Genomic DNA, 19,339 nt, shown 5'->3' on the forward strand with positions numbered 1-19,339 from the left:
GTGGGCGGACGCTGGCATTAAATAATAATATCAAATAAAGAACAGTTATAAAGCTTCTACTATCATATTCTCATATACGTTTTATTACGTGCTTACTAAGCTAACTTTGATTTAAAAGCATATTCCCGCCTCTTCCCTTCTTTCTCGCCTCTAACCTTCCTTGTTTTATGGCCTTCAAGGCACTTCACATATTGTTACACCCGACAATATCAAACTCTCTTTCGTCGTGGTGGAGACAACCTTCACGTGGAGCTCACCTCTGACGTGTGGCTGTGCGGTGCGGAATTCTTTACAGGGTCCGTGCCGAACCGCGTAGCTTTAGTCGCGTCTCCCATACCTCCACTCCAATTCACAACTATTCACATTTCCCACATCGGAGTGGTTTCCAGCTGGCTGATACCTGCGGCTAAGTCTGCCTGGGTATGGGCCAACAGGTAGATCCGCGCCAATGACCACAGCCTCCTTCTGGATTGAAATAATCCCCAAACCCATCTATGTCGGCGGCACCGGCCCTCCAATGGCGCCCATCACCCTGCTGCCGGAGCACGACGAGGAGAGCTGGGTCATCGCAGAGGTGATTGAGTATAAGAAGGTCCCTCACTATGTCGTTCATCCCAAGGATAAACCGGTGGTGCGCAAGATCATCACGAAGAATGTGGCGCTCGACTGGGTGTCGCCGTTGGTTTACGAGATGTTTGAGATGGAGGAGGGGTTGAGACGGGATGCAAGGGAGGAGGAATTGAGGCTGGAGAAGGAGCGGAGTAAACTCACCAAGAAGGGGAAGAAGAGAGGCCGCCCCTTCAGAAACCGTCAAATGGAAGCATCGGCGCTTGTCGAATCAATCGAGACGGAAACAGACGACAACGCACAACCGTCCGATCTACAACCCTCCCTCTCACAACCAAACCTCAGAATGGACTCACCCTTCGACACCGAAGCCACCGAAGACGAGACCATATCAAGAACCATGGAACCCCCCCCCAGAAAACGCTCCCGCACATCAACGAGCGAGGTCAGACTCTCCAGTAAGCCTCCAAGAAACCCCGAAGAACCCCTCTCAAGCCCTCAGACGGTGCAGAAGAAGAATCTCGCGCCCACCTCAAAGTCACACCGAGAGTCGAAATCTACGGCTGACGAGCCCTCAACGCCACGCCACTCGCCCTCGCCTTTCGGGGTGCGAACCTCGGAGACGCGAGCGCTGAGAGATCGGTCTGCGCAGCCGTTTTATGGACGGCAGAGGTCACAGACTGTGCATCCTCCTCAGAGCGCGTCGCCAGCGAAGTCACCGAGATCTACAACTGCGCCGAGACAACCTACACGATCTAGCTCGCGCTCCAGAAACGCGACACCAAGCTACGGAGGGATACAAAAAGGCTGGACATCCGCCCCGCCCAAACCAAGCACCTCAACCGCCCCAAAACGATCCAAATCCAAATCCACCACCTCTACACCCTCCAAACCCCCTCCCGCACCACCTCCCGCCTCCTCCTCCGCCAACAAGAACGACACCGACATAACAGACGGCAAACAATGGAAAGTCCTCCGCCTCCTCGACGATAAATGGGAAATGAAAACGCAGCGCAGATGCCACTACTACCTCACCCAGTGGGCGGGCGACTATGAACCCACATGGGAGCGGTCTACGAATATAACTAGTGATCTGAAAATCGAGTATGAGAACTGGATGAAGACGCCAGAGGGGAAAGCGCATAAGGCGAACAGGAAGTCTGTTGAGAAGAGCGTTAAGTCTTCGATTGAAAGGGACGTCGTGGATGCTGTGATGGCGCCGCGAAAAAAGTATGAGAGACCGCGATCGAGAAGGAGCTCCTCCTCGGATGACCACGCGCAGGTTTCTAAACAACTAGGCGCTCACACCGCCCAAGATGATAATACCAGCTCCACTGACTCCCCTGACCCCCTCGTCGCCGACCCAGCTACTACGGCAGTGAAGCGCGAGCAATCCTCAGAAAGCGTGGACCAATTACAACTCGCGAGGAGCCCGTTCTTTTCCTCGTCCTCCCAGGTCGCTGCTGAGGCGGCTGAATCGGATGAGGAGGAGGAGTGAGATGGTGTGGCTGTGTTCACTGCGTCTGGCGGGCGCGGGGAGGTCGGGGTGTTGATGCTTTTTCTGGTTACTGGAGTTTACGTACTGGGAGGGATGGAGTTTCGGCGGGAGCTGGATGGCGTATGATACTACAGGGTTTGGTTTGGTGTTTACTCGGGTTTTAGGGTGGGTTGGGGGGGGGGGGGATATCATAGACTTCTTTTACCGGAGCTTTCCACATATGCATGAATGGTATGGGCTGGGCTGGGCTGTATTTGGAAGTCGGCGGGGCGGTGGGGGGATATTTTGAGATGAGGCAGCATATGCCCGAGGCTTATTTCTACTATTACGAACGACGAAAAGCATGGATGTGGCTCTGGGGGGATTTACATGAGATACCAGGGCGTCGCATCTACATAGCCGTGCGTCACGACTTAACAGGCACAACAATTCTGGGCGATAATGGGTTTTAATAAACAATAACCTTAAAACTACCCCCCTTCCCCCCACCGCCGCTGTTCGTGACATAACAATACTCCCCCCCCCAGCCCAATTTTTATCTATCCCATCCCATCCCATCCCCCCCATCCCCCACCCTATCGCCTCCTAGGTTCCAAAACCCCCCACCCCTCCATCTCCTCTCCCCCTCCCCCAAGTAAATCAACCCCAGCGGCAGGGCGAGGAGGCATCCTAGGTTTCTCATCCGCTTCACTTCCATCCATACCCCCCACCGCTACTCCCCTCCTTGGTGGTGGGGGGAGGGGCGATCTTCCCTGACTCTCTAACCCCGTCGTCCGCCGTGGTGGCGCCTCAAACTCCCTCCCCCCACCCCCCATCGACCTCGTCCTGCTCAAGGGGGGACTACTGGGACTATCTGCGTTGCTCAAAGCGAGGTGAGCCGGTTTCCTAGCTACCGGCGGTGCGGCGCGACGGGAGGATGCGCTACTACCCCTCCTCTCTCCCATCTCCTGCGCGCTACTACCTGGTCTCTGCACCTCGGGTTGCGGTCTTGCGGGCGTAGGTGGTGGTCGAGTCTCAGTTGCGGGGTATGGCGGCGGAAGGGGCTTCCTCGGGGCAGCCACCTGTGAGCGCACAGAAAGTTCTCGTGCGGGGTGACGCTCAACATGCACCCACTCCTCCTCCTCCGTCTCTTTCCAGGGATTACTCGGTCTCCCAGGGTTAGGTAGCATACCCTGCTGTGGAGGGACCAGGGCGCTTCGAGCGGGGTGCCCAGAGTCTATCCACCATTTCTTGCGATCCGAGCTTGCGGGGGGGAGGCCTGGTTCGACGGCATCGTAGGGGGTGTCTTCGTCTGAGCTCTCTGCTTCTGTGCGCGCGCCGCCTACAGAGAGAGGGCGAGGTGTTGAGTCTGCAGCGCGACGACGGGCGAATGTCTGTCGCGATAGGGCGGCGCGGCGGGATTCGTCGATGATGGTTACTGTGCACTCGAAAGTCGCGAAGACGGGTCTATGATCCGAGTACCTCAGGTCCGCGGAGTGATAAGCTGTTTGGCGGATATTCGAACCCTTGCGGAGAATCCTATCCGTCCAAGCCGGGATGCGGGCTTTCTCGCTAGTATCGTAGACATTAGTCCCGACGTCGAATTTGTACGTCGGCATGAAGGTGATCATGGACTCGGAGTAGTGGGGGAAGGCGAGCCCGGCCATCATCTGGATGTTGAGCTGGTCGTTGTCGTAGAGGGAGGAGAGGTCTTGGGATTTGACGAGGGCGGTGACGCGGTCGTGGGACATGCCGATGCGGTAGTTGAAGTCGCCGAGCCAGATCACGGTGTCGTGGTCGTCGATTACGCGGTTGCGTTGGAATTTGAGACCTTGGTGGATTGTCTGGGTTTCGTTAGTTTAGGTAAAAGGTAATAGGGATGGGAAGATGCTTACGTGGAAATCCTTGTTCCTCTCATCGTAATTGGCGAATCCAGCGGCCAAATGCGCAGTGACAAAGCATATTGAGGTATTCGCATATTCCATCCGTATAGCCACAGCCCCTTTATTCCCAGCCATCCCCGACAACCCAGTCTTCTTCGTAGAACCCTCAACGTGCTTCACGAGGTGTAGCACGGAGGATTTCACGTATATGCACAGCGCGGCACCGACCAGCTGGCCACTCCTAAGGCGAACATATCTATCCTCACTGCCAGCAGCCTCCATATGATCGTTCAGGTGCTTCTTCACAGCCGCTTCCCACCCCTTCTTCCTAGTTGGGTCGCTGTTCATGATCTGCTGGGGGCTTAACTCGACAATTTCTTGGAACCCGACAACGACCATCTCCGGTTGATGGCCGGAGTTGCCGTCGGGGAAGAGCCAGGCGCTCAGGTCTTCGTTGATGCCGTCGCTCCGGCCGTTGACGTTGTACGTTCCGACCCATATATTGACAACTTGGGTTGAGGAATACTCTGGGAGGCGTCTGGCTAGTTCAGAGTTCACATATTCGTTGATGGGGTCATATAAGTATACTGGTCGCTGTCCTACCAGCCTTCCCAGGAGAACATCGATCGTGTTCTGGCGGCCTTTATCCGCGAAATTGTTGATATACAGACGCGTGGCACTCTTCCGAGCATCAGCAATAGCTCCAGCCAAAGACATCTTTCCATGTCTCGTAAAAGACGTCTTTAGGGCTCCTGTCCCCGCATAGATCTTCGACAAGGCATCTCCATTATCCGCCCACAGACTGGAATGACGCATCCAAAAGTCCGACGTAGCTCGTTCTCTGCGCTGGCCGAGGAAAGATTCAACCGCCATCTTGCTGATGATGGTTTGGATAAGATTCGTTCGATCGAGGCAGTCGAGGCAATTCGTGCGGAAGACACCTTCTTGTTGCAGCACTACAATCGATCGCCGTTGCGGCTTCTCTCCGCTTGGATCGGAGTCGAGAGCATCCTCGAGGTCCTCTGATAAGTAGTACGCGAAGGCATCAGCGTCTTTCTTGATTAGGTGGCTGATGATACTCGCTGCCTCAAAGCCACCTGGGCCTTTCGTTTCCGCATGAAAGTCAAACTCGGTCTCTTTGAGCAGCTGGTGATCTGCCGCCCGGTTGTTGACTGAGCAGTGCCGGACACCATATTTATATCGTTGTGTTAGGTCAGCCTCTCCCGGCTTGCTCTCGCTGAGAAGGTTTATGACATGAACAGAGCTATACGAATTCTCTAACCCTTCAAAATGCCTGTCGAACGCTGGCTGGGTCCCTTCCTTGCTGCGGGTGAGTGTGATGTTCTGCTTTCCTGGAAGCAGACCTGGCTGTTGCTCCCAAAAGATCGGGACCGAGCCTCTAGTCTGTGCATATGAGAAGCATACCCCGGCTGGACTCCAGTATATCGTCTCTGTCTCTACGAAGTTGGCCACGTTCCCGTCGTCGTCGATGCCACGACTATTGAACCTTGTTCCAGCTCTTTTGCATGACAGCCGAGAGATCAACGTCAGCAATGAAGGAAGCCCGCTATTTGGTGTCCTGATCGGCGCTGAAGAATTTGGTAGGGTCATCGTAAGCACGAATCCTCGAATAGCAGAAGTTAGAATCCGTGAAGCATCCAGCTCCGCTCTCTCGTGTTCCAGCAGCTCCGAGCGGAATTTGACCAGCGGGCCAATCATGTATGAATTCCATAAGAATGATTCGTCGAGGTTGTCGATATCAAATGCTGTAGATTCGGCGGATCTGAACACAATTAGCACCCATAACCCCCAAAACTGTTACATCCGTGCATACCGGTCTTGAAGCCTATTCGTCAGGTCAAAATCTGTACTGTAGTAAAAGCTCCCATTGCTCAGCATCTTGGTCAAATCGACGCATGGATGCTCAATAGGCGTATCCCGCTGGCTCAGGTTATGCCCGTACGAATAATCGTCTTCCTCATTCCGGTCATAGCCGTTGAGGTTCGTGCCATCGCTGACCACATCATCGTATTTCGTGCTGCTCAAGCAGTAGAACTGGACTGCATATATCCTCTCAACGGTCTCATTCGGCCTCACATTAGCCACTTTAGAGGCACCCGTAACTATGCATATAAACACATCGTTCTCAACTGTTATAAGCCCCAGGGTCCCATAGACAGGCCGCGGACTCAATGTTCGATAATCGGCCAAGTCGACCAGGCCCAGACGTGAGAATTCCGCCATGCATCGCGGCGCGCTCTGGGTGTCGACCGATGGCCTCGAGCTGAGAGAGGTATGGCTGCCATTGTTGACGGCGTCATTTGCGCTGGTGATGTAGCGGAAGATCAGGGCGTGGGATTCGGTGACGAGAGCGATGGCCCGGTTGGGATAGTCGCGGACGAGGACACGGATGGACATGTTCTAAGCATGGGAGGCAGTCTATGCTGTACAAGAATTGGATATAGGAATTCGCATGTTGCTGGGAGAGGACGGTCGTATAGGTCGGGGGTGAAGAGGATGGGATTCAGTGGTGGGACGTCGGAAGGCCCGTTCAGCCTTGTGATAGCGCTCGAGTCCCCGTATACTACTCGTAACCCACAACCAGCTCACGCAGCGTCATGGCGGAGCCTGGCAGAATTGGGCGGTGAGGCCCAGGGCACAGGGTCGAGTTGAGGGCCAAGGAACGGGGGTCACGTGGGTATGTCATGGGTGGTGGGGGTTTCATGTCAGTTATAGCATTGCATATAACTAGAGTATTGGAATCGGTTGACCTACCTTTTTATACGATGGAGCAATAAATGACACTGGGTAGTTAAGTTGACAGATGACAACAGTCATGTGACCGGATGTAACTGTACTACCGAGCATAGCTTCATACTATATTTTGGCGCGAACAGCGCTTTGCGACTTGTCGGAGCCGGAGATACCTGTCGAGGCAGAGTGAGGAGGTACAAGTGATTTGTACTCTACACTCCACGGGCCGGGATGTACACTTCTGGCTGTTTGTCTTGTGTGCTGACAACTCAGGTATAGTTACAAGGGGTATATCAATGTACGGCACCAGATATCATACTAATATCACGGACTACAAGTACTCGTACATCTATCCAGTAACACACACTTTCGTTGTTTGTACTACGAGAATGGGAAGATCAAAAGCTTGGCGCTTCTTGGCGCGTCTGTTGTGAGCTGTTAGGCAAGTTTGAGGTCTAGACCCGTTGATCCATGCTAAGATAGGGTTATGCCAGGGTTGTGACAAGGGTTGTGACAGGGGTGCGACAGGTTACGACAGGGATACGACGGGGTTACGGACACGGATCTAGTTGCGGCTCTAGTACAAATTAGCGCATTTTACAATACACTAGTATCGAATAGTACTAACCACCACGAACTAGCCCACGCTATCCCCAAAGTACTCATCCTCGAGCTTGACGCGCATAAGCAGTTTACTCCATACACGATTTTGACTCGGCTGGAACGCAATCGGCGCGTCCATTGTATGTGTCTAGTGTCTTAGTAGTGTCTAAGGTGTCTAAGGCGTCCAAGGCGTCCAAGGCGTCTAAGGCGCTCCGACTACCACGAAGGGGGGCATTCCGGGCCTTTCCACTGTGCCGTAGCCATGTCAGTCCCTGTGTGTGTGCCTGTGGGGGGCATTTATGGCTTGTGGAGGGGCTTTGTGGAGGGGCTTGGGGGCATTCCCATAGCCTTTCCCAAGGCCGATCTGCGGTCTGGCTAAACCAACGGCTAACTAAAGTCTGCTCTGGTGTGCCACACGCATACCCTATTACTACTACGCCTACTACAAGTCCTCTCTGCTGTGCTTCTCTGTACTCCACTGTACTGTCTTCTACCGTGCCATGCCGAATGGGACAACACGCAAGCACAAATATCTACCTCCACTACACTACACACTTCATACCGTGTGCGTGTGCGTGTGCGTGTGCCCGATTGTTTCTTATTTCTCCCCCATAATATAACTAGAAAAAGGATCAATCATATCGACCTCCGACATCCTGATCCTCTAATACTCCACCCAGGGAGAGCTTCCTCCTCTCATGCCTGGTAATATGAGCCACAAAGCCTGCACACAAACAACACATCCACGCACTATTGAAATCTGCAACTTGCTGTCGCCAGCCGTCCCATCCGATACTTGGATGGACCTTCCTATCTGAAGCCCACCAGCCCTGTATCTGATCCGACTGCAAGAAACCTTCAACCGACAGACATCTATCATCTCATAGACTTCACCTTTAATCCTCGGGCCTCGTGATTCTTACTTGCGCCCGTCGACCATCCGAACCACGCTTGATGCATACGATACGCCACAGGAGCCTGCTCGACAGCGCTGAGGAAAAGAGGCCGTCCTCAGCCCGACAATCACCCGCCTACCAACTCAAAATACAATAACCCTATGCCAGGGTCGCTCCATTCTCGCCTGTCGATGGTGGTGGGCAACGAAGGCGAGGCCGGAGACGCCATGGCGGGGGAGCCCATCGAACGCGCCAGTCTGTGCCTGCCCGATATCACACGAGGGGTCGTGAGCCACCAGGGAGAAGATGGGTTTGGCGGCATTCTCAAGCAGTATTATAATACCCCCGAGAACGATGCGCTGGAGAGGCTCGTCCTACTCAAGAAAAGACTCAGAGACGCTAACACCCACGATTTTTGGACGGCGCTGTTGAGGGAGGTGTGCGATATTGGACATGCGCAGTGCGGCTTTGTTGCGAAGCCGGCAGACCCGGATCCTTCGAGTGCAGCTGTGGGAATACCGCTTCTGGGGGACCCGGGGTCGGATATCCTGGGGGTGGGGTTCTACCTCAATAGCGGGGGTGACGTGGACCAGATGCATCATAACTACCGATACCATGTGCAGGGCACGTCTTGTATCCATATGCAGAACGACAAGGTGTTCCTCATTCCGGAACGACTGACCGACTTCGTCAAGGACGGCTGGGACAAGATGCCGTGGGAGAACGCGGAGGCTTATCTGGGGATACCTATTTCGCATGGAGGGAGTCCGGTCGCCCACTTCGCGATGGTATGGACGGCCGAAGGCGCGGCAAAGCGAAAATTGAGCTGGGCCTTCCTCGAAATGTTCATGCACGGACTCGAAGACATGATTCTAGAGCGCCTGCTCGAGGACAAAGGGGCTGCTGAAGAGCCAAAGCGCAAATTACAAGCTTCTACCCGTATTGTGCCCATCGATGCCATTACCGCTTCGCAGACCCTGAAACCGTATGCTCGTAGTCTTTCGCACGAGCTGAGAAGCCCTATGCAAGGCGTAGTGGGGATGTTGGATATGATGTACTCTACAGTTGTAGACGCCATTGCGAGTCAGATGTATCCAAAGGCTGCGGCTGTGTTTGAGGAGCTAAAGGCTAATATGGAGACCGCCCAAGGTAAGTCACCAATGTCTGTAAGGCGATAACGGAGTTAATGATGCCACAGATAGCTCCAAACGCGCTGTTGAAGCTGTTGACAATGTAGTTCACGCATATGATCTCAACATGCAAATGCCAGAGACTCCACTAGATAATAGTGACTCTGAACTCGCCAACGCTCCAATATTCGCTCCTCTGGCTGACCCTTTCCGACCTGACATCGTTATTGAGGGTTCTGGGATACCACTCGTAGCAGCGACGAATAAACGACAAAGAGACGATGAAGTGGGCTTCCACCCTGGCCCTCCAATGAAGAGATTACCATCCATAACGGAGGGAGGCCTGCGTAAAGTATACGACGACTGTAGCTCACCAACTACGTCTGTTGTCGCAGAAGCCGACGAAACATCAACAGTAGATTTAGACACCACAGAGAGACACCACTTCTCCCAATCACCCTCACCCAGCTTTCCACTCGCCAGCCCTGACGAAATAATGCGAACTCCAGCCGTATCGCCACCACCCCTCTTCAACAAAAACTTAACCTCCGACCGCCGTCAAATTTCCACTCGATCATTCATACGAAACCTAGTCGACCAGGCCATAAGAAGCATGCGTCCCGTCGACAAAGTGCGCGTCCCACACAACATGGGCGAGCTGATTTACGTCAAAACCGAAGGACCCCGCGGCGACATCGACGAATTAACAATAAACGTCATAGTTAGCCCCGAAACCCCCGAGCGCATCATAACAAAAGAACTGCACCTCACCTTCGCCGTCATGAAAGTGGTCGACAACGCCATCAAATTCACCCCCAACGGCGAAATCACAATCCACATGCGCCTCTCCCGCAACCGCCAACTCGTCGAGATAAGCGTCCTCGACACCGGCTGCGGCATCTCCCAGGAATCAAAAGAACACCTCTTCAAACCCCACTTCCAGGAGGACGCAACCATAAGCCGCTCCCGCGACGGTCTCGGCCTCAGCTTATTCAACGCCAAAGCGCATGTACGACGAAGCTTACGCGGCGAAATGACACTAGAGCGCTCAGCCATCTCAGGACCAAATAAAGGGTCTGAATTCCTCATCCGCTTCCCCCTCGAAGTCCACCGCGATCGCGCTTCCTCACTCCCACCAAAGACACCCGCACAACTCATCGCTAGCCCGTCTATCTCCCCACGCGCCTCCCCGCTACTACAATCCCTCTCCACGAATGGATATGCGAGCTACCCCTCCCCCGGCCTGCCTACCCGTCTATTCACCCCGATCCCTCCACCGGCGCTGGTTACTCGGCCTGCGATGAAGAAATCGAGTTTCGATCGCGACCTCGCGAGTCGGATCCCGCTTACTTTTCTCGTAGCGGAGGATAACGCCGTGAACCGCAGTATTCTAGTTGGGTTCCTCAAGAAGCTCGGGTACGCTGCTGCGTCTATCTCGATCGCGTTTGATGGCGCAGAGGCGGTGGAACAGTATGCGGCGTCGCTGGCCGAGGGGGGGGTGCAGATTGATGCCGTGTTGATGGATTTGTGGATGCCGAATGTGGATGGGTATGAAGCGACGGAGAGGATTTTGGAGATGGCTGCTGCAAGGAAGAGGGAGGGGGATGGCGAGGGGCCGGTGGTGTTCGCCGTCTCGGCGGATATCACGAGTGATAGTCTTGCGCGCGCGAAGGGGGCGGGGATGAGGGGGTTCGTGAGTAAACCGTATCGGGTTATGGATATTCAGAAGTTGATCGTGGAGCATTTTGGGGATCGCGAGGCAAGTTGAGGTGGGGGTGGGGTGTTTTTTTGCTTAAGGTCAGTCAGTCAGATTGTTAGGGTGGCGTATATGTGTTTTTGGAGTTTGGGAGCGAGGGGGGCGGGGGGAAAAGGGGGGTGTGGTGGGAGGGGTGGGAGGGGGGTATATGATGGGGGGGTGTTTTCAACGGTAATAGATGAGACGGTCCCGCATTGATGTGGCGTTATGAGATGAAGCATGACGAGTGATGAACGACGGGCGGGGGGGGGGTGGGAGTTTTTTTTTCTCTAGTGGCTGGCTTGGGAGCGATCGCCTGGGTGGGTTGGGATGGAAAATTGGCATATCTAATGTGTGGAAGCTGTCAGCCTATGAGCTGGAGAGAGAGCGTTGGAGAAGAAGAAGGGGGAGGACGAATAATCTCATAAAACTATTTTTTTGGAAGCTCTATATAATATAATATATAGGATGGATGGGCTTTACACCTGCATTTTTTGCTCTCAAGTGGAGCAGCTAGCTTATTTGATATAGAATCAATAACATCTATTATTCAATTCCCAACTTACTTACTTACTTACTTGCCTACTATATACCCTACTCTACTCTACTATACGTACACCAACCCCGCATCCCTAACCCATGGTCCCCCTTCTCAGCCACAAGGACCCCTCCTCACTACCCCTCCCTCCCTGGCACCCCGCACCCCACCACATTTCACTTTCCCCAGCTTTCCCGCCTAGCTGGCGCGCTAAGATTGCGATAAGCCCGACCGTGCGTCACGGTACACGATATCACGACCCCAACCAACTAAATAGTGTTTACCTCAACAGTCAGTCAGTCACACGAGCACAAACACAACACTACACAATCGGTTTTGCCACCTCACTTCTTACCTCACTTCTACACTTCTGCGGAACCTTACCATGTAACGCTTCTACTACTGCTAAAATGCACATCCCAACAGCACTCCTCCTCTTATTCTCCACCGCCTACGCAGCTATAGCGGGAGGAAAATCAGAAGGTGATAGGACGGTATCCCCCGCGCTCTTCGCGGAGCTGGAGGAGGCAGCGAGGTTAGCGGATATAGCGTACTGCGTCGGCATCTCCGGGATCTGGAAACCCTTCGGCTGTCTTAGCCGCTGCGCCGATTTCCCAGACTTCGAACTCGTCGAGGTAAGGCCCCCCCCCCCCCCTTCTCCCCCCAAAGGAACCCAAGCATATACTAATGATGCCCGCACGTAGACATGGAACACCGGCCCCCTACGCTCAGATTCATGCGGTTACATCGCCCTCGACCATGCGAAAAAAAGGGTTGTGGTGGCGTTTCGAGGGACGTATAGTTTGGCGAGCGTATTGGCGGATTTGGCTACTACGCCGCAGGTTTATGTGCCGTATCCTGAACCGGCCCCTCCTCCACCTTCGAGATCCAAACCGCGGGGGTGGTTGGGATGGATTCCCTGGCTCGGCAGGGGCACAAAACAGGATATCATCCTACCGACCGCCGTGGGAGACGGAGATGGAGACACAAAACCCGTCTGCACGAACTGCACAGTCCACGCCGGCTTCCTCAAGTCCTGGACACACACACGTCCGTTCCTCCTCCCGCACCTAACGCGTCTCGCGGGTGTAGTACCGGAGTATGAAACCCACCTCATAGGCCACAGTCTCGGCGGCGCCCTCGCCGCCCTCGCTGGGTTAGAGATGCGCGCCCAGGGTGTGGAGGTGGTCGTTACGACGTTTGGAGAGCCGAGGATTGGGAATGTGGGGTTGGTGGGGTATTTGGATTCTGTTTTTGAGCTGGGGACTGGCAGGGATGGGGGGGAAGGAGAGGCGGCGAGGAAAGGAGAGGATAGGAGGGATGGGGAAAGAGGGGAGGGAGGAAGGTTTAGGAGGGTCACGCATAGGGGTGACCCCGTCCCGCTCCTCCCGCTGACGGAATGGGGGTATGCGATGCATGGGGGGGAGATATATATTTCGAGCCCTGGGTTACCGGTTGGGATGGGGGATGTGGAGATGTGTGTTGGGGATGAGGATGTGAGGTGTATCGCTGGTGCTGATGAGGGGGGTGTGTTGGATGCGGAGGCGGCGGATGAGACGATTGTGGATGGGAAGGGATGGGGAATCCCAGCGAGGTTTCGCGTGGGCCAGATTCTATTCGCGCATCGGGATTATTTCTGGAGGGTTGGGCTTTGTGTTCCGGGTGGGGATCCGGCGGGATGGGGGGGGAGGGGGTGGTATGGTGGAGAGGGGGAGGGAGGACAGGGTGGGAGCGGGAAGGCGGGAGGGGGTGGTGATGAGTTGTAAGACGATGTCTGGGGGGGCTGATTTGTTATATTATGCGGATGAGCGATTGTTTTCTTTTAAACGATCGGAGCTTGGAGGGTTGGCAGGTTGTCGAAGAGTTCGATTTTGGGCGTTTGGAAGGAAAGCAGGCGTATAGCCCCTGAACACTAGGCGGAGGGGGGGAGAGATTGTATTATTATAACAGCGCACGGAGGAATGTGAAATGATGATCTTGCTAGAGTCTTCTATGCATAGATGGGACTAGACTTGGGCTTTATTGGGATTGGTCAACGCAGATGACGACGACTCATACTGGCCGGGCGTTGGGGGGAGGACAGGGTGGGGTGTTTTGGGTGGAGAAGGGGGGGTATGGAGGACTTGGTATTCCATGGCAAGGCAGCGTGCGAGGGAGATCATCACCGGCTTTGTTGCTGGTGGGTGGGATACGAATACCTGGGTGGCCATCGTTGGTTTGTGAGTACTAATAAAACACCACTTACTCGACAGTACGACGATTTGACACACAGTGGCATTCCACACCGGATCCGCGTATATTATATATGCGTGTGTATATATATATCCCCGCATATGCACCACCCTCCCCCTCGCCGGTCTGCGCCTTCCGGTCCCATGATAGCCCATGATTACCCACGACATGCCGCTCTTCCTCCCCGGTACACCAGTTTGCAGTAGCGTATGCACCCTGCCATGCACCGAGTGCCGTAGGATGGGGGGTGGGACAAAGGGATCTTGAGCTTGAGCCCTTTATCAGGCAGAGACCGGGCGGCGTGGTGTCTTTCGTCTTTCACATAGGAGCAAGGCTGGGGAGAAGTATGTGGGTTTTGTTTGATAACACTTCGTCCTGTGTGTATATATGTTTGTGTATTGATATAAAACACAAATTACATTGCTCCCCTTGGGCAGCAACTAATCAAACGCCTTCAAATACCTGTTCTCTGACTTATTTCTCTCGTATCGCACTGTCTTTTTACATCCTTTGATCCACCGTCCCAACGTCATCGACGCACTTCTTTCTTGGCCTTTTCGCCGCCGTCCCCACTCTTACAGCCTTTCGGTCATCATTGTCATCATTGATCGCCCCCCCGTCTCCGTCTCCCTTCCGTGACCCTGACTTGCGCTGTAGTAGGGGGATACGAGTACAGACTGAGTCAACAAAGGAAGGCAAAGAAAAGAGCCTCAATTTTCCTTCTCCGGCTGCTCACAAAACTACTTGCTGGGGATATTGTACGACTAGATGGACGAGTAGGGGATAGACACATACCATACCATACCCATCCACAGCGCGCCGCAGCCCTCATACCTCAGCCAAAGCTGACACTCACCGGCTTTTTCTTTGTGGTCACCGTCTCTACTTTACTGATCTGTACTATATTATACAGTACGTGAGGTTTCTTTATTTCTCGCTCTTGGCCTTGTTTACTGTATTACTATACAAATATACATATTCGTCCAAGAGAGCGGGGTTGATCAGGCAGCGACAGCCGCACCCGTGCTTCTCTTGCCCATACAAGGTCCTCAATTGATAGTCACACAGATACAGAGATACACATACACATACACAGATAAACATTCTCCCAAACTGCATGCAAGTCAAAAACAGCCCTCTCACGGCTTCCTTTTTATTTTATTTTCCCATATATAATAATATAATTCCACACGGCTTTGCTCGAGAGCCTCAAACCCCATTTATCTAGCAGAGTATGGCCTCTTCTTCTCCTCATTCTCCCTCTTGAACTTTCAGGCTCTCATCATCCCCGCCCGACATCCACTCTCTTTTCTCGCCCTTTCCATGGCCCGTGACCCCATGAGAGCTGACGATAAAACCATGATTACTAGCTCGCCTGTAGTCAAGGGATAGAAAATTCCTTCACCGAGGAAACTGCTCCACGAAACAAACAGTCTTCTCTTTGAGTATACCCGCGAGCGAGCGACCGACCGGGACGCTGCATCGCCATCTGTGCGATCCCACAATCCCCAACGACCCTTCATCTCCACCCCTCACCACCCAAACCTCTGCCCAACCTGCAGCCCTACGAGACACACCCCCCAAACCCGCACGACCCCAACAACCCGCGCACCGCCGCCGCCGCCGCCGCGTCCGCCGCATAAAGCCATGAGCGACCGCCGCCCACCGCGGCCTCGCTCGCCCGCCATGTACAACCCAGCGCGCGCCTCCGCCCCCAGCATCAATTACGGCAAATACAACGACCTCCACGACCTCCCCGCGCCGATGCCGCGTCCCGCCGACCGCGGCGCCCCGCCGCCCGTCGTCACGCACTACAAGATCGCGCCGCCGCCGTCTGAGATCCCGCGGTCCGATCCGCGCGAGGGTAGCAGCCACAGTCGCCGCGCCACGCTGGACTCGAATCCGCGCCCCGTCATCGTCACGGCCGATGCGCGATACCCGGGAGCCGCTCAGGGCGGGGGAGGACCTGCGAGTCCGGTGCGCGATAATTACCGCTCGAGTCAGGAGAATGATGTGTATACGATTCCGTCGTCGTCGACGAGGCGGGGGGATTATCGACGGGGGCAGTACAATATGTCGGTGGATAATGCGGATATAAGTGGTAGTCTGGATAGGGAGAGTGGGAAGGACCGTCTCATGCGTGTTGGGAGCGGGAGGGAGGGAGCTATATACCCCCGCTCCCGACCGATTCACTCAGACACCTTGGTGCGCGTCCCGGACAACGTGGCGGATTACGGGGACAATGATTACGGTTACACGAACCCTAGAGACCTGGTCCAGTACGACCTTGACCTCGACCGAGCCCCACGCCGCCGCCCACGCCGCGAAAGCTATGAGGCTTCGCGCTCGAGTCGCCCTTCCAGCATCTCGAGCTACGGCGACATCACACGCTCCTACGAGCCCCGAGAGCGCGAGCGCGAACGCGGACCCCCGCCTTCCTCGCGCGGCTTCGACAAGATTCCCCCACCGCGCGGCCCCGTCTACGATGCAGGCGGAATGCACATGCCCATGCCCCACGAGCACCTCTCCTCCTTCGGAGCCCCCTACGCATCCGACTCCCAGGAGCGACGGAGCTCGACGCGCCGCCCGGTATCTGTATATAACGAGGAGCCGGAGAGGAGGAAGTACGCCGCAGACGCGTACGATATGTCTGAAGACGAGATGAGGGACCGGCGCCCAAGACGCACGGATACGTTTGATGAGGGGATTGAGACGAGGGGGTTTGGGATTCGGGCTGAGGTGCCGCCTGTGCCGGCGGCGCCGGTGCCGGAGAGGGTGGATAGGAGCGAGAAGCATGAGTATGAGAGGGCGGAGAAACATGAGAAGGGCGAGAGGGGCGAGAGGGAGGAGGTGGAGTATGAGAGGCGGCATGGACATGAGGAGCGGAAGCATGGGCATGATGACCGGAAACATGGGAAGGAGGCTGTGGCGGCGGGGTTGAGTGTTGCGGCTGCTGCGCTGGGGTTGGGTGCGATGAAGGGGGGGAGGGAGGAGGAGAGGGAGAGGGAGGAGAGGGAAAGGAGGAGGGGGAGGGATAGTGATGAGGAGCGGAGAAGACGGCGGGAGAAGGAGGAGGAGCAGGTTGATTTGGGTGGTCGTGATCATGGCGAGCGCAGGAGGGAGAGGGATAGTGACGAGGAGCGCCGACGACGCCGCGAGAAGGAGGATGAAGCGGTAGATTTGTCTAGCCGCGACCATGTGGATCGCAGGAGAGAAAGGGATAGTGACGAGGAGCGCCGACGTCGCCGCGAGGTGAAGAACGAAGACCCCGTCGTGAACCTAACAGGCCGCGACCCCGTCGAGCGACTACCCCCCCGACCCGAAAAAGTCCCTCGCGACGACTCTGACGTAGAATCTCGCAGGCGTCGAGAGAAGGAAAAGCCCTACCGCGAGGACATCGATAAAGACTACCGTCGGCGCGACGAAAAGGAGCCCACCTCCTCCGATAAAGACCAGCCCCCACCAATCGTCGACCTCAACGGCCGCAACCCCGTCGAGAAGCCCGTCTACAAAGAAGACCTCTCCCACCGCGAGCCCGTCATCGAAATCCCCGACCGGCGGAGACACAACCACCACTCTCCCTCCCCGCCGACGTCGCGCCACGACTCCCGCGCCTCCCCGCCTACAATCGACACTTTCGCGCCGCGCTCTCGCAAGGATAGGATTCGCACGGATGAATCGAATATTTCGTCCCCTACGACTTTTAATGCGAAGGATGCGATGGATTTGAGAGCGTTACGAGAGGCGCTGAATAGTAAGGATAAAGACCCTTCCCCGCCACCCATCCCGCCTAAGGAACCCCTGCGGGAGAATGAGCGCGAGAGAGAGCGCGATCGCCCATCCCGCGAATCGACGGACCTACCACTTCGCGACGGCGCACGGAACAGGGACAGCGCCACCGCATCACGCGAATCCACCGATCTCCCCCTCCGCGACGCACCTCGGCCCCGGGATACTGACCGAGACCGCCCCTCGCGTGAATCTACCGACCTCCCCCCCCGCGACGCCACTCGCCGCGACCCCGACGTCCCTCGGCCCCGAGACACCGACCGAGACCGCCCCTCCCGCGAATCCACCGACCTCCCCCCCCGTGACCCCACCCGCTCCCAAACAAGCGAACGCTTCGACCCCCGCGACCCCCGCGACCTAGCCAGCATCCGCGCAGAACTAAGCCGCGCCTCCGCCTCCGCCTCCGCCCCTGTCCCGGCCCCCCCGGCCCCCCGCGAACGCCGCTCCAGCTCCTCCCACAGCACCGAGCGGCGCACGGGCCCCCGCCTCGTATCCCCCCCTCGCCCATCATCCGGGAAAGCCGAGGATGCGAGGCCGGTGAAGGGGATTCTGAAGCCTGGGCGGCAGAAGTGGCCTGAGGATCCTACGCCGATACGGGAGGGTGTGGCGCCGTTGAAGGATGCGAAGAGGGATGGGGGGGTGCCGGCGGATGCAAGGTGGACGAAGATTAGTCGGAAGCTTGTGAATCCGGAGGCGTTGGAGAGGGGGAGGGAGAGGTATGAGGCGAGGGAGGAGTTTGTGATCGTGTTGAGGGTGTTGAGTAAGGAGGAGGTGCAGGGGTATGCGACGGAGACGCAGAGTATTAGGGGTTAGTTACCCCCCCCCCTTTGTTATGGTCCTAGGATCACTACATTAACTATGCTGTTCGCATATACTGACTGAACCAGCTGCCCGCGAAGCCGAAGACGAGGACCGCGATGACCGCCGGAGGAGGAGAAAAGAGCGCCATGAGCGACATCGCCGCGAACGCCATCATCGCGAGGATCGTGATGAGGGGGAGGACTATGATTATGAGCGCCGGAGACATAGGAGGGAGAGGGAGAGGGAGTATGAGAGTCATTCGGAGAGCGATACTAGTGAGGATGAGAGAGTTAGTAGGAGGAGGGATTAAAGGGGGGTTATACGTTATATGTTGTGATCTGTGATGTGTGATATGTTTTCTGATTGATTCGTTTATTTGGATGGGTTTTTGTTACATTGCGGGGAAATAGGGGCGGTAGCGGGGAGTCTTTTTCGCGGCGGATACCATGATGCTTGCTTACTTGCTTTGCTTGCTTGCTTGTTTGCCTGGATGAGCGAATGCGCAGCGATGAATGCGATAGAAGGGGTGTGGGTATTAAAGCATGATTGCAGCGGGATATAGGATATAGGAATAGGATACAGGATATATATACGTTACACCACACCTGCTCTCTGTGCTGATATTCTTCGTGACCCTCTCCTTCAATCTTCGATACGTGGTTTCACCTCTAGCATTAATACTCATGCTTGCAAAGACCTTTACATTGTAACAGGGTAATCCGCATTCCATTCATATAAACTGCTACTTACGCCGCAACGCTGAGCAAAAAACAAGACTTAAGCCCGTTCCCCGTCCCCTCCCCCATGCCTCCCTTTCATTCCCACCCACCGCCATTCCCTTTTCTTTCCTTTCCTACCAACCCCGGCACACCACACACACACCCAGCTAACCGCACACCAATCCTGCAGATGGTTCAAAGCTATATAAAACGAA

The 19,339-nt window shown here is 55.4% G+C and overlaps 5 protein-coding genes across 5 annotated transcripts; 4 read left to right on the forward strand and 1 right to left on the reverse strand.

Annotated features, from left to right (window-relative positions):
• Nucleotides 1-177: 177 nt before the first annotated feature.
• VE01_08779 (uncharacterized protein) lies at nucleotides 178-2,223 on the forward strand. The gene has a single exon (XM_018278198.2). The coding sequence runs from the start codon at nucleotides 449-451 to the stop codon at nucleotides 2,063-2,065; it is 1,617 nt and encodes a 538-aa protein (XP_018127138.1). The 5' UTR covers nucleotides 178-448; the 3' UTR covers nucleotides 2,066-2,223.
• A 417-nt stretch (nucleotides 2,224-2,640) lies between these two features.
• INP52 (inositol polyphosphate 5-phosphatase) lies at nucleotides 2,641-6,694 on the reverse strand (the record flags this gene model as incomplete). Its single annotated transcript, XM_018278199.2, has 3 exons — nucleotides 5,762-6,694; nucleotides 3,940-5,710; nucleotides 2,641-3,888 (listed from the first exon to the last, which is right to left on the reverse strand). Exons 1-3 carry the CDS (start codon nucleotides 6,343-6,345, stop codon nucleotides 2,641-2,643), a joined length of 3,603 nt encoding a protein of 1,200 aa, XP_018127161.1. The 5' UTR covers nucleotides 6,346-6,694.
• A 938-nt stretch (nucleotides 6,695-7,632) lies between these two features.
• Nucleotides 7,633-11,078, forward strand: VE01_08781 (uncharacterized protein; the record flags this gene model as incomplete). Its single annotated transcript, XM_018278200.2, has 2 exons — nucleotides 7,633-9,329; nucleotides 9,379-11,078. The coding sequence occupies exons 1-2, from the start codon at nucleotides 8,342-8,344 to the stop codon at nucleotides 11,076-11,078; spliced, it is 2,688 nt and encodes an 895-aa protein (XP_018127129.2). The 5' UTR covers nucleotides 7,633-8,341.
• Nucleotides 11,079-11,867: 789 nt separating this feature from the next.
• On the forward strand, nucleotides 11,868-13,690 carry VE01_08782 (uncharacterized protein). Its single transcript, XM_018278201.2, has 2 exons — nucleotides 11,868-12,218; nucleotides 12,288-13,690. The coding sequence occupies exons 1-2, from the start codon at nucleotides 11,994-11,996 to the stop codon at nucleotides 13,347-13,349; spliced, it is 1,287 nt and encodes a 428-aa protein (XP_018127159.1). The 5' UTR covers nucleotides 11,868-11,993; the 3' UTR covers nucleotides 13,350-13,690.
• Nucleotides 13,691-13,727: 37 nt separating this feature from the next.
• On the forward strand, nucleotides 13,728-19,005 carry VE01_08783 (uncharacterized protein). Its single transcript, XM_018278202.2, has 3 exons — nucleotides 13,728-14,727; nucleotides 14,884-18,412; nucleotides 18,492-19,005. The coding sequence occupies exons 2-3, from the start codon at nucleotides 15,463-15,465 to the stop codon at nucleotides 18,713-18,715; spliced, it is 3,174 nt and encodes a 1,057-aa protein (XP_018127160.1). The 5' UTR covers nucleotides 13,728-14,727; nucleotides 14,884-15,462; the 3' UTR covers nucleotides 18,716-19,005.
• The last annotated feature ends 334 nt before the right edge of the window (nucleotides 19,006-19,339 follow it).

Source organism: Pseudogymnoascus verrucosus (assembly GCF_001662655.1).
Source record: "Pseudogymnoascus verrucosus strain UAMH 10579 unplaced genomic scaffold scaffold_49, whole genome shotgun sequence".
Classification (NCBI taxonomy): Eukaryota; Fungi; Ascomycota; class Leotiomycetes; order Thelebolales; family Thelebolaceae; genus Pseudogymnoascus; species Pseudogymnoascus verrucosus.

What these genes read in the sequence shown, in the direction of transcription:
- VE01_08779 (XM_018278198.2), top strand. Translation starts at nt 449, where the DNA reads ATGACCACAGCCTCCTTCTGGATTGAAATAATCCCCAAACCCATCTAT.
- VE01_08782 (XM_018278201.2), top strand. Translation starts at nt 11,994, where the DNA reads ATGCACATCCCAACAGCACTCCTCCTCTTATTCTCCACCGCCTACGCA. An exon ending in CAGACTTCGAACTCGTCGAG is followed by an intron (nt 12,219 to 12,287) that starts GTAAGGCCCCCC and finishes GCCCGCACGTAG; the next exon opens with ACATGGAACACCGGCCCCCT.
- VE01_08783 (XM_018278202.2), top strand. Translation starts at nt 15,463, where the DNA reads ATGAGCGACCGCCGCCCACCGCGGCCTCGCTCGCCCGCCATGTACAAC. An exon ending in GGAGACGCAGAGTATTAGGG is followed by an intron (nt 18,413 to 18,491) that starts GTTAGTTACCCC and finishes TGACTGAACCAG; the next exon opens with CTGCCCGCGAAGCCGAAGAC.